Source organism: Lepus europaeus, chromosome 12 (genome assembly GCF_033115175.1).
Source record: "Lepus europaeus isolate LE1 chromosome 12, mLepTim1.pri, whole genome shotgun sequence".
NCBI lineage: Eukaryota > Metazoa > Chordata > Mammalia > Lagomorpha > Leporidae > Lepus > Lepus europaeus.
In genome coordinates, this window is record NC_084838.1 from 37,331,306 (window position 1) to 37,343,993 (window position 12,688).

General features: G+C 61.2%; 1 protein-coding gene across 1 annotated transcript; it reads right to left on the reverse strand.

Annotated features, from left to right (window-relative positions):
- Positions 1–663: 663 nt before the first annotated feature.
- GRHPR (glyoxylate and hydroxypyruvate reductase) lies at positions 664–11,901 on the reverse strand. Its single transcript, XM_062206726.1, has 10 exons — positions 11,774–11,901; positions 11,247–11,411; positions 10,196–10,326; positions 9,418–9,490; positions 8,452–8,568; positions 7,787–7,875; positions 5,807–5,911; positions 4,751–4,886; positions 2,718–2,848; positions 664–953 (listed from the first exon to the last, which is right to left on the reverse strand). Exons 1-10 carry the CDS (start codon positions 11,899–11,901, stop codon positions 832–834), a joined length of 1,197 nt encoding a protein of 398 aa, XP_062062710.1. The 3' UTR covers positions 664–831.
- Between the last annotated feature and the right edge of the window lie 787 nt (positions 11,902–12,688).

The following is a 12,688-nucleotide window of genomic DNA, read 5'->3' on the forward strand; positions in this document are numbered from 1 at the left end:
ACTGGGACTGGCACTGTGGCATAGTAGATTAAGCCTCCAGCCCCAGCATCCCATATTGGGCGCAGGTTCCGGCTGCTCCACTTCTGATACTGCTCCCTGTTGATAGGTCTGACAAAAACAGATGGCCCAAGTCCTTGGGCCCCTGCACCCATGTTGGAGACCTGGAAGCAGCTCCTGGCTCCTGGCTCTGGATTGGCCCAGCTCTGCTGTTGCAGCCATTTGGGGAGTGAACCAGTAGATGGAAGACCTCTCCCTCTGTCTATAACTCTGACTCTCAAATAAATAAATAAATCTTTAAAAAAAAAGACCCACCTACCTCCAAGTACTAGTGACCTCAAATACAAGAGTGTGGAGATCTTGTCTGGTGTCTGTTCCCAGGCACTGTCCCGCACTAGGCGTGCTCTTTAATTCTCACAGGTTAGCTGTTGGATTCTAGCACCACAGCCCCAGCTGGGCTCCACTTGTCCCGGCCTGAGAGAGGGATGAGGGCAGGAATTTGGGCAGAGGACGAGAGACAACAGTGGTTTGGACAAGCTCTTGTGAGCCAAGGGCAGGGGCAGGAAGCGGTGACAGGCACGTGCCCAGAGACACACCCCCCCCTCCCCCCCGGGAGAAAAGCCAGCACACGCTTTCCTGTTGGCTTCCCGAGTTACAGGCTGAAACGACACTCTGGGAATTCTTTAATGGCAGAATCATGCGCTTGTGGCTCAGCTGGGTTCAGCGGGCACAGCATCCCTCATGGAACTAGGACGGAGCAGGCTTCTCTTCGGCTCCCTCCTGTGGCCGCATGTCCTGCCTGTGCATCTTGCAGCCCTCGGGGTCTCTGGCTGGCTACAGCTTGAGTTCACTGGGCATTGGCTCCCCTCTCAGGCCAGCCAGCAGGTTGTTAGCTGCCAACAAGGACATGGTGTTGCGAGTCTTGTAGGTTGCACTGCCAATGTGGGGCAGGATCACTGGAAAGGAGAGGAAGAGGATGGATCAGGAGCCCGTGTCTCCTGGGTTTACCAGGAAGGGGAACAGAGAGCTGCCTCAAGGTTCCCGGACCGCCTCCCTCCTGTCACCATGCATGCCTCTCCCTGGGGCTGAGGTTCGACGCAAAGGACTCCAGGCTGCTGACACCCAGGCACAGGCGGGGCAAGAGACTGACATCCCAAATAGAAAGGAACCTCAAAAAGTGTGTGGAAAATGGAATTTAAAGATATGTTTATTTGGGGGCAAAAAAATTGAGGGGCTAGCATTGTGGCACCACAGGTTAAGCTGCTGCCTGTTATGTGGCATCCCATATGGGCACCAGTTCAAGTCCCAGCTGCTCCACTCCTGATCTAACTCCCTGCTAGTTTGCCTGGGAAAGCAGCAGAAGATGGCCCAAGTGCTTGGGCCCCTGCCACCCATGCAGAAGACCTGTTCGAGCCTCCTAGCTTTGGCCTGACCCAGCCCTGGGCTGTTGTGGCTATTTGGGGAGTGAACCCGCAGATGGAAGGTTCTCTCCCTGTTTCTGGAACTCTTTCAAATAAATAAATCTTCAAAGAAACTTCTTGGTATCTGCATAGGAACATGAGCACCTAGGGGCCAGGAGGCTCTGGAGCCCATGGAGACCCAGCCCTGCCTCCACTCTTGCCTCAGAGCTGAGCACTGACCACCCACACTCTGGCCCCGGAAGTGATGCCACAGTTTCTGACCTACAGACCTAACTGTGATCAAATGTGGACGGCACGGCTGCCTCTGAGATCACTCGCCCCTAGAAACTGCATTTAGAGGTGCAGGGGGTGCCAAGCTGAACGCCAGGTCTTGGGGAGAGGGCAGCACCTGACATCACAGCCAGCGTCCCCCGCGGGCGGGGGCAGGGGTGCCACAGTGGTCTCCAAGGCCACAGTTAGGGGCGCGCTGACCGAGGAAGGCAGCTGAGGCCCTTCTGTGTGGGTTTCCCTGCTGGAATACAAAGGACAGGCCTGGCCCAGAAAACTCATGGCCATGGGCACTCACAGGCTGCAGGCAGAGCCTACACCGGCCTCCTGAACAGGAGCTCCAGAGGAAGAACTAGCCGGCTGTTAAGTTGTTAATCAGGGAACTGAGGAGGCAAAAAAATACCAAAGTAATCCACTGTGGCCACTGCCTTGGCTGTCACACGGGTCCCAGGACCAGTAGCAGAAGTGCACAGGCGCAGGCCCAGGGTGGGGGGTGGTGTGTGTGTGTGTGTGCGCACATGTGCACAGTCTGATGAATCCCTGCAAACGGGACAGTCAGAGGCGGCCCCTGCCTGACGCATCTGGGGCCAGCAGGGAGGGTGGGATGCTAACGCCCAGGGACCGAAGCACGACCCCTCTGGAGCTGAAACCCAGAGCCAGCGGCAGGGCCCTGGCTGCTCAGCACAGCGCCAGGCAAACTGCAGACTGGATGGGAGAGGCACAGGGCACAAGTCCTCCAGTGCCCACATGAGCAGGGCAGGCCCCACCCCACAACGCACAGCATACAGGGGACTTCTCCTGGCCTAAGCTGTGGACCTAGCACTGTAATGACACCTGTAATTTGTCACTCAAACCCCAATGACAGTTCATAAGAACAGGTGCTCCCATAAGTGGGCCTGCTCCCTTCCTTTTAAACAAACCCACTCACCCCTGGCTTCAACCCTGGGGACACAGGGACAAAGACCCACTCCAGCTGCACAGCCAGCACAGTGGTCCCACGGGGCGGCAGAGATGGAAAAGCATGGTTCTCACCACAGTTCTTCAGGGACAGGAGGGGGTGGTCCGTAGGCAGAGGTTCGGGGGTCGTCACGTCCAGCCCAGCAGCTGCAATCTGACCACTGGCCAAGGCCTGATACAGATCATCCTGGTTCACGACGTCTCCCCTGGCAATGACAGAGTGACACGGCTGTCCTGAGGCCCCCTCCCCCTCGCCCAAGGAGGCCTGAGTATAGAACAGCCCCTAGGATCAATTTTCCCACAGACTGGGCCCTTGGCAGTCACTTTTTTTCACTGGGGCCATTGTTGTGGTACAGCAGGTTAAGCCACCACTTGCAACACTAGCAACCACTTGCAACATCTGAGTGTGGGTTCAAGCCCCAGCTGCTCTGCTTCTGACCCAGCTCCCTGCTGATGTGCCTGGAAAGGCAGCAGGTGGTGACCCAAGTGCCTGGGCCCCTGCCACCCTGGTGGCAGACCGATGGAGTTCCTGGCTCTTGGCTTTGGTCTGGCCCAGTCCTGACTGTTACAGTCATTTGGCGAGTGAACCGGTGGATGGAAGATCTCTTTCTCTCCCTCTCTTTCAAATAAAATCTTTTAAAAAAAAATTGTTGTTGATTTGAGAGGCAGAGAGAGAACAAGACAAACAGAGCACTCCCATCTTCTGCTTCACTTCCCAAATGCCCACAGTGGCCAGGGCTGCACTGGGCCAGGAGCCAGGTTGGCAGGGACCCAACTACTTGGGCTATTACCTGCTGCCTCCCAGGGCATGTATTAGGAAGCCGGAGTCGGGAGCCAGAGCTGGTGTCGAACCCAGACACTACCATATGGAGTGTGGACATCGTAACCCCTAAGACAACGCCCACCCCAGCACCGACTTTCACGGGAGTCAGTGGATAGGAGCTGTCTCTGCCTTTAAAGAAAAAATACTATTTACTTAAGGAGCAAGACTTTGAGAACAGTTCCCCACAGAAGGCTGCATGGGAGTGCAGGTCTCTATACTCAGTCCAGAGCCCTGCCACTTTAGCCGCGTGATCCTAGACAGGCTTGCTCTCGGTAAGCTACAGCAGGCATGGCGGGAAGACGAGAGCTGCTCACAGACAGGCCTAGCACTCTGCATCTGACCTGGGACACACCCTGGCGGTGCTGACCTGGCTGCCTCTCAGAACACCTGCTGCAAATGGCCATGGCACGCCACCCGGCAGGGCCACCCACCAGAGCTGGGCAGCCGCCTACCTCCATCCAGTGAGCCGTCTCTGAAATAAACACAGGACTGTCTAGACCCTTCCTACGAGGCACTGAGTCGTGTGCGACAATGGGGAATGCAGGCCCTGTGCAGCCCTGGGCACAGCTGGTGCTTGGCGCATGGAAGCAACGGCACCTGCTGGCCGTTAGCACGAGCTGTACTCCCGCACGTGTCCCTCCTCCACCTCCCGCGTCACCTCCCTTGTAGCAGATTGCTGGCAATGCCAGGCAACCGTGGAGGCCCTTGGGGTGACCTCAGCCAAAGCCTGCCTCCAAAGTGATTCTAACAGGTGCAGAGGGGACCTGCCTGGGAGGGGCGGGAGGGGCAGGGAAGGGTCTGCCCCCATGCATGCCAGTGGCTGTGGGCACCCTGGGGACATTCTGGGGACTTCGAGTCATAAGCTCAGAGGGCATGGAGGTTCAGTCACTGAGGTCAGCATGGGGACCCCGAAAGAGGAAAAGGGGCCTGCCCAAGACGCCTGGTGACAGGCACCTGTCACATCACTCCGTAGGCCAACACGGCTGCGCACTAGGCCAGGCTGCGTGCGGCCCTACTCAACTGCATTTCCTGCCTACCCTGGCCTTTCTCCTGGCCTTCCCTGTTTCCGTGTGAGCTGGTTGGTTAGCTGGTCGGCTGGTCGGTCCGTTAGTCGGTTGTTTAGTTAGCTGGCCGGCTGTCTGGATGGTTGGTTAGTTGGTCAGTTAGCTGGTTGGTTGGCTGGCTGGTTGCTGGAGATGAGCAGCCTGAGCTGAGGTTCCGTCAACAGCCCCAGGTCACAGGAGCAGGGCTGCCCGTCCGCGGGCTCGCTGCAGCCCAGGAGTACCTGCTGATGTTGACGAACACGGCCGTGCCCTTCATCTTCTGGAAGAAGTCCTTGTTGCACAGCCCCTTGGTCGCTGGCGTGAGGGCACAGGACACAACCACGAAGTCCGACTCTGCGGCTAGCTCTGGGGCGGACACTGTGGGGGCGGGGGCGCCATCAGCCGCCACGGCCAGGTGCAGGGCAGCCAGAGCCCCCTTCCCCCTGTCGTCACTGAGCTTCCTGGAGGCCCCGTCTCCGTCTGCACGGCTCCGATGACAAAGTCCACGGCCACTGTGGGAGCCTGGTCCTTCACAGCATTTGCCCAGCCCCTGGGTCCGGGCACTGAGCAGGGAACCCAGGCCAGAGAGGTGCAGGCCCCGTGAGTGCTGCCCAGGCCTCACCACCTTCAGGGCCCGTGCGGCAAAGGGACAGGCGCGGGGCGAGACCCAGCCTGCTGCCCACCCTGCTCGCTGCATGCCCGACAAGTACCGGATCCCCTGGACGAAGGCACCCAGGGCTGGGGCTCTGCTGGCCAGCGCAAGTGCTTGGCACTCCCTCCCCTCCATGCCATCCCTGCTGCTCTGCCCTCACCGGGTGGTGGGGACAGGAACTCTGAGATGAGGAGGCCTAGTGCTGAGAACCCCCTGGGTGGTCACCATGTCCAGGGCCGAGTAGAGGAGGTGACACCCGGGACACAGCGGCCCCCAGACCACCCATAGCCCCTGCATTCTGCCTGCAATGCCACCCTTCAAGAAAACGGAGGGGCAGCATCAGGCGCAGTGGGTTAAGCCAGACACCCTGTGCTGGAGTGCCTGGTTCGAGTCCGAGCCACTCCGCCTCTAATCCAGCTCCCCGCTAATGCACCTGGGAAAGCAGCGAAGGAGGGCCCAAGTGCTTGGGCCCCTGAACCCACGTGGGAGACCCAGACAGAGCTGTGACCACTTAGGGAGTGAACTAGTAGATGGAAGATGGGGCTCTCCCTCTGTCACCCTTTCAAATAAAAATAAATAGATAAATAAGAGCCCCGTCCCCACCCCAGCACAGGCGGCCTCCAGTGGAAATCAAGGTTGTACTTACCAAACTCAGCCTGGAATTCTGCTGCTTCCTGGGGCTTGGGCTGCCGCCCGGTGTATAAAAACCTCTGGACGCCAAAGGGTTTCAGACGCCGAGCAATGGCCTGGCCTGGAGCAAGGAGTCAGGGTCCACAGCATGCTCCCACCCTCATAGAGGGCAGCAGCAGCGCCACAGCTCTCCCAGGGGCAGGCCCTGCCAGTGGTACGGCCCCACCTTAACTGGCTGTGTCTTGGCGGGGGCACGGCTAGGCCGCCCACACTGCCCCAGGGACCCGGAGCTGTTCTGCACCTGTGACTGGCTTACGCTGTCCTCTCGGGGTCCCGGCCACCTCAGGGGCCATTTGCTCACCTTCCCTGAAACAGATCTGGCACGCCAGGAGACGCCTGCCCAAGCACTCCCCTCCCAGCTTCTAGAGCCTCGGCTCTTGTTAATGCACAACAGAGCTCATTTCACTTGTTTACTTTTTTTTTTTTGACAGGCAGAGTGGATAGTGAGAAAGAGGGACAGAGAGAAAGGTCTTCGTTTTTGCCGTTGGTTCACCCTCCAATGGCCGCTGCGGCCGGCGCATCATGTTGATCCGAAGCCAGGAGCCAGGTGCTTCTCCTGGTCTCCCAATGCGGGTGCAGGGCCCACGGACTTGGGCCATCCTCCACTGCCTTCCCGGGCCATAGCAGAGAGCTGGCCTGGAAGAGGGGCAACTGGGACAGAATCCGGCGCCCTAACCAGGACTAGAACCTGGTGTGCTGGCGCCGCAAGGCGGAGGATTAGCCTGTTAAGCCATGGCGCCGGCCCATTGTTTACATTTTTAAAACTATATTTAGGGTTGGGCGTCTGGCAGAGTGTTTCGGTCACCAACATCCCACATCGGAGTCCCAGCCCCTCTGCTTCCAACCGAGCTTCCAGCTAAGGTGCACCTTGGGAGATAGCAGATGACGGCTCAAGTCCTTGGCTCCCCTGTTACCTCTGCAGGAGACCTGGGTGGAGTAACGGGCTCCTGGCTTGAGCCTGACCCGGGCCTCACTATTGTGGGCATCTGGGGAAAGAACCAGTGGATGGAAGAGCTTTCTCCCTGGTTCCCTGTTTCTCTGCCTTTCAAATAAAGTGAATTTTTTTTTTTAAAGTTTTAAAATAATTTTTCAAGAAGCAAGAGAGACACAGTTCTCACCAGTGACCAGGGCTGGGCCAAAGCCAGGAGCTCAATGCCTGGCAGGGACCCGATGATTGGAGCCGTCACTGCGGCCACCTCAGTCTGCAGTAGTGAGAACGGGAATGGGAGGCAGAGCTGGGACTCGCACCCAGGCACCGACATGGGATGCAGCCTCTTGGCCACCAGCCCGAACACCTGCCCTTCATTTGACTTCTTAGAGGCGTCATCAAACTGCCGACCCGCCCCGAGCCTGCCACACCTGTTATCCATGTGCCCTGGGGACGGGTGTGGGTGGTGGGGATTACAAAGCCAGCAGATGCCCCAAAGTGGTGGGGTTCCTCCGGGCAGTGAGTGACAGGTGCCCTCATCCACACCCCAACTCGACCACCCGCAACTGCTGGGCTGCCCCAGCCCTCCTGCCTCGCTCCTCCAGACAGCGCCATGGCGAGAAAAACAGCCCTACTTGGCCTGCAGAACTGCGGGTGAACTCTGCCTCCCCAGCAAAGCCATCACAGACGAGCACCCTGGGAACCCCGGCTCTCCCACCAGAAAGCACTCCTGGAGCCGCCCGCACCTGCAGCCTTTGTCTGTTCTTTACGGAGCCCAAGTCCTACAGAGCCCTGGCTCCTGACACCCCGCTTCTCTTACTCCGCCAGGAACTCCAGGTTTTACTGACTTGTTAGCCTAGGCTGCCGAGGTTGTACCTTCTCAAGGGCGCCAGCCCCACCGTGTGCAAAGTGCCTGGCAGTGTGCGGCCGAGGCGGCCCTTCCTCACGCAGGGGCGTTTGCGGAGGGCGAGCACGTGGGGCCAGGGGTCACCCCAAGCCCACGCTCACCTATGCGGCCCAGCCCCACGATGCCGACCGTGCTCTGCGTCAGTCCGTAGCCGCACATCCACAGGGGTTTCCACGAGGTCCAGCCGCCGCTGCAGGAGAGTGGGGGCAGGTGAGAGGCCTGGGGCCCTGGGAGCGTGCACGGCCATCACCCGGGGCCGCAGTCAAGGGGCTGCCATCGAACAAGCCACCCCCACAGGACCCCTCCTCTGCAGCCATCAGGAACACAGGAAACCAGGGCTGGACGGGACCTGGGAGACCCTAATCCACGGGGAAACAGGAGAAAGGGAGCCTGCCTGGGGTCACACAGCCCGCGACAGCTGGGAGCAGCAGCAGGTGGCAGACGCGGGAGGCGGGGCAGCTAGGAGCCAGCGCAGGTGCCCACTCCCCCCAGACAGCGCAGGGACAGCATCCGGGGCTCAGCACCAGCCCTCAGGGCTCCAGAGGACGCCACAGCTGCTTCTTCCCAGAAGCGGCCCCCGAGCACGCTCCTGCCCCACTGCCCACCAGCCGGCAGAACACGTGCCGCTGCCACCCTCCTCTCGCGCGGTGTCCCTGCGCGCCCCGTTCCCTGCCGCTCTGAACTTGGCCAAGCCGCCCCCTCCCTAGAGGGAGCACCCCCAGGGACAGGGAGCAGGTCCTCGCTGGGCGGGGCTGACGTCACTCACTTCTTCACTTCCCCAATGGCTTCGGGCAGCCGGCGGCAGGTGGTGAGCAGCAGGGAGACCGCGAGTTCAGCGGTGGCGTCGGTCAGGACGTCTGGGGTGTAGCCCACTCTGATTCCGCTGCAAATCAAACACCCAGTGGGACACAGGCCTTGCACACCTTTACTGGGGCCGGCGCTGTGGCGCATCAGGCTAGACCACTGCCTGCAGTGCCCGTATCCCACAGGGGCGCCGGTTCCAGTCCCAGCTGCTCCACTTCAATCCAGCTCCCTGGTAATGTGTGTGGGAAAGCAGTGGAGGATGGCGCTGGTGCTTGGGCTCCTGCACCCACATGGGAGACCAGGAAGAAGCTCCTGGCTTTGCATCGACCCAGCTCCAGCCATCACGGCCATTTGGGGAGTGAACCAACAGATGGAAGGTTTTCTTTCTTTCTCTCTCTTTGTCCCCCACCCCGTGTCGCCACCTTTCAAATAAATAAATCTTTAAAAAAAAGAAAGACATCTCCACACTACCTTCCACGGTGGCTGCACTAATTAAAACCAACACAACCTTTACTGACGTCTGTCGCGGGGACACTGCCAGGGAATTACTTTGTTCCCTTTTTGCCCTGCCTGCCAGGAAGCTCAAAACTGTTAAGGGAACACTGAGAAACGGTCAGTGTTCATTCCCGTTTCGACGGTCTCCCACTTTGGGAAGGATGTGAAGGTGGAAGCAATCGGACAGGCGATCCACACACTTCCTTTTCTACGTCCCGTGTTGTTTGTGTGCATCAAAACAAGTCCATGAAGGGAGAGGGGACACCCAGAGGCTGCCCGCTCCGACCTCTCGGGAGCATCCTACCTGACGGGTGCACGCGTGGACGGAGGCCACCACCAGCCACCTGGAGTTCTGAGCGAAGCCAAACACATGCCCCCCCCCCCCGGCCACGCCCCTCCCCAGACCCTCCTCCCAAACCCCAGCTGCACTCACCGCTTCTTGATCTCATCCAAAGCCAAGTGGTCAACCCCCACGGACAGCGTGCTGATGACTTTGAGGTTGGCTCCTGCGGTACAGAAAACGCATCGTTTCTCTTCCTCGTGGAAGTCAGAGACACGCACGGGGGACTAGGTGCGGAGGCCTGGTCAGGGCTTTCTGAGACCGAGGCACGGTGGCATCTCCGTCCCTCACAGAAAGCTCTGGGCGCTGCTGTAGAATGGCTGCAGCCCGAGTCAGACAGGTCCAGCGGCCTGGTCCAGGGGCGAGCGGAGCCGGGGTTCACCTCGGGGCCTCTGACACCAGGGGCCCCACCCACCCACCCAGTGAAGCCTGGGGCTGCCTGCGGACACCTGGGAACGCTAAGGAGTGGCAGGTGCAGGACCCTCTTACACTCTCTCCTCCAAGCAGAACCTTAGAGCTCCCGGGCCAGCATCGGGGCCTGGTGGGCTCGGCACTGGCTCACAAGGCTCCCTCCCCAGCTGGCTGCCTCTCAGCCTCAACACTTTCTCGCAGCTGTCAGGGTCTCAAGGTGGCCTTACCCCTCCCCTCGCTCTACAAGGGTGTGTTGGGGCCTTAAGGCAGGAGGAGGGCCCAGGGCCTCATGCTGACTCCCACCCTGGCCTCCACACCAACGTCTTTGGCCTCCTGGGCCTCACCTAGGGACTTGTAGCAGGACGGGGGTGGGGGGTCAGTGTCCGCAGCAGGCCTAGAACCCAGAGAGCACCCTGGGCTGAGTTGCTGGTCACCCCCCAGGCGCGCCCAGGGCACATACCTGCAGCGTCCAGAACCTTCTTGTCCACGCGGTCAGAGAGGAGGCAGAGCAGGCCGTGGGCCCCCACCACGCCGCGCTCCAGCTCCTTGCTGGGGATGGGCTCATCTGAGTCCCACTGCTCCACGTCACAGCTGAAGAAGGGAAGGCAGGCGCCTCAGTCCCCACTGGGGCAGAGCTGCCTGCCCGAGGGTGGCCGGAGGGTGCAGGGCTGCCACAGAGCAGAGGGAGCCGGCCGGGGCTGAGCCACCCCCAGGTGGAGCCCGAACTGAGAGGCCGACAGTGCTGGGGTCGTGGCTCAGCTGTTCACGGAGAAGAGCCGGCCTAACACAGTGCAGCCAACACAGGTGGGCCCGCTGTGTGGCTGGATATGCAGCACCTGGGCCCGTGCCGGCCCGCCCACGGCACCCACCGCTCGGCGCAGGCCCGAGGGAGCCCTGTGGTCAGCGCCCTTGTTTCTGCCTGCCCCTTGCCCGCTGGCCTTTCTCCCAGGACAAGCAGGCCCTGAGCTGAGGTTTTGTTGCACTGACCCAAATAAGTACACAAACCTCTCTCCCCTACACCGGGGGCTGGGTCCCACCTCCTGGGCCTAGAGCCGGTGGCCCGCAGGACAGGTCATCAAAGGCCACCGCCAACCTCCCACGGGGCCAGGCCAGTGACCCCTAAGGTCTCTGACCCCACCTGCCTATCCCGCAACCCTGGAGGGTAAAGAATGAACAGCCTGGACGTGCGTCAGCGGCTCAACTCCGGCTGCGGTGCCCTCCCGGCCGCCCCGCGCAAGGGGAGCCGCAGGTCCCAGAGTCACTGCAAGGCGCGCCCCGGAGCCTCCGTCTCCCCCAAGTCCAGGCGAGGCCGAGCGCCGCCCCGCCCGACCTCCAAACCTCAGGGCGCCTCTGAAGGCCGCCCCCCGCCCCCAGCAGCGCCTAGAGATCGCTGAGTCACCCAGGCAGGGGCGCCCGCGACCCCGCAGCGGGCTGGCGCGCTCCGGGCCCCGCAGCGCCTGGGCGACACCGCCGGGCGGGAGCCTCTCCGCGACCGAGACGCGGCCTCTTACTCTGCGGCCTGGGCGAGCGCGGCCCTGCCCTCGGGGGGGATCCTGCGGGTGACGAACACCTTCATGAGTCGCTCCAGCCTCACCCAGGTCGCCGTTCTGGAACTCTGACCGGAACCTGCCGCGGCGCGGGGACGGGAGCAGGGCGGGGCCTCGGAGGGGCGGGGCCTCGGAGGGGCGGGGCCTCGGAGGGGCGGGGCCTCGGAGGGGCGGGGCCGGGCAGGGCCTGCGGCTGCGCGGCGGCTGCGCGTGTCCCGGGAGCGTTCTGTGTGGGTGTCTGCTGGGCGAGGCATCCCTAGCGGCTCTGAGGCTGGGGCCCCGGGTTGAGGCGGCCAAGCGTGGGCACCTGCCGCCCCAGCGGCTCGGGACCGGCAGGTGTGTTTTGGGGTTGGCGCCAGCCACCGGGCATCGGAAGGCCTGGAGGATGTGGGGGTGTGCGTGAAGAACCTGGGGTTGGCACCAGGGACCGCTTCCATTCCCAGCCTGGGTAGCCTGACCATCCGCGCTAGTCCCTCCCATCCTGGCCACACCGTCCCAGGCTGCGGCCTCCGGGCTCACAGACCGGGCCCTGAGCCTGGCCTTTGGGGCACACTCTCAGGAGGCCTGAATCCAGCTGTGTGCTAGACACCAGCTGAGGGGCTGCAGGCAGCTCTTGCATGTAGCCGGGGCCGCCTGCGTGCTGGGCAGACCCAGGGTTGGCAGACAGATGGACCTGGGTCTGAGTCAAATCACTTCCAGCCATTTGTCCTTGGTGGGGTCCTGTCATCTTCCTAAGATACGGACAGACAGGGACATCATGGGCTTGGGACCACACTGCAAGTCCCTGGGCCACCTGGACGCCGTCCAGAGCTCTGCTTGGCTGGCTGCCTCCCTCTCGTAAGTGACACATTAATAAGGGTCTCCCAGCAGACCGTTATCGGTGCCGCTAGGCCACTGTAGGCAGAGCTGCTGACGTACATCAAACATTGACGCGTCGGGCCCCAGGCCAGGCCCTCTGGGGAGCAGCGTGGCCTGAGGCTTCACCCCTGTCAACCAATCACCAGAGCCCAGCTCCTCCCACACATCAGGGCCAGAGATGGCACTGGGCACCGGGCAAGGCTGTCCCACAGGGACATGATGGGTTAATGGGTCCTCTTCCTCCAAGGCACAGCGCTCAGGTGGTGGGAATGGAGCCAGCATGTGGGTGGCCATCTTAGCTACTGGGCCAATGCCTGCTGCTCACATGCTACTTGGGAATGAGTGTCTTCTTTATTTCGGGAGTGGACGATAAATGCACAAGCTACAAATCCCCAGTGGCACATAGGGTTGAAGGTGAAAATGTGTCCCTGTACGTTGTAAGCAGCCCCCAGCCCCAGCCAGGTCCTCTCCCCAGAGGCAGATGGCCCTTCCAGTCTCTCGTGTACCTTCTCAGTGTCAGCGTATATGTGAGAGCACGCAGGGCAGGT

What these genes read in the sequence shown, in the direction of transcription:
- GRHPR (XM_062206726.1), bottom strand. Translation starts at nt 11,901, where the DNA reads ATGCAAGAGCTGCCTGCAGCCCCTCAGCTGGTGTCTAGCACACAGCTG. An exon ending in GGAGGCCGCAGCCTGGGACG is followed by an intron (nt 11,412 to 11,773) that starts GTGTGGCCAGGA and finishes CGCCCCTCCGAG; the next exon opens with GCCCCGCCCCTCCGAGGCCC. An exon ending in GCCATTGGGGAAGTGAAGAA is followed by an intron (nt 7,876 to 8,451) that starts GTGAGTGACGTC and finishes ACTCTCCTGCAG; the next exon opens with CGGCGGCTGGACCTCGTGGA.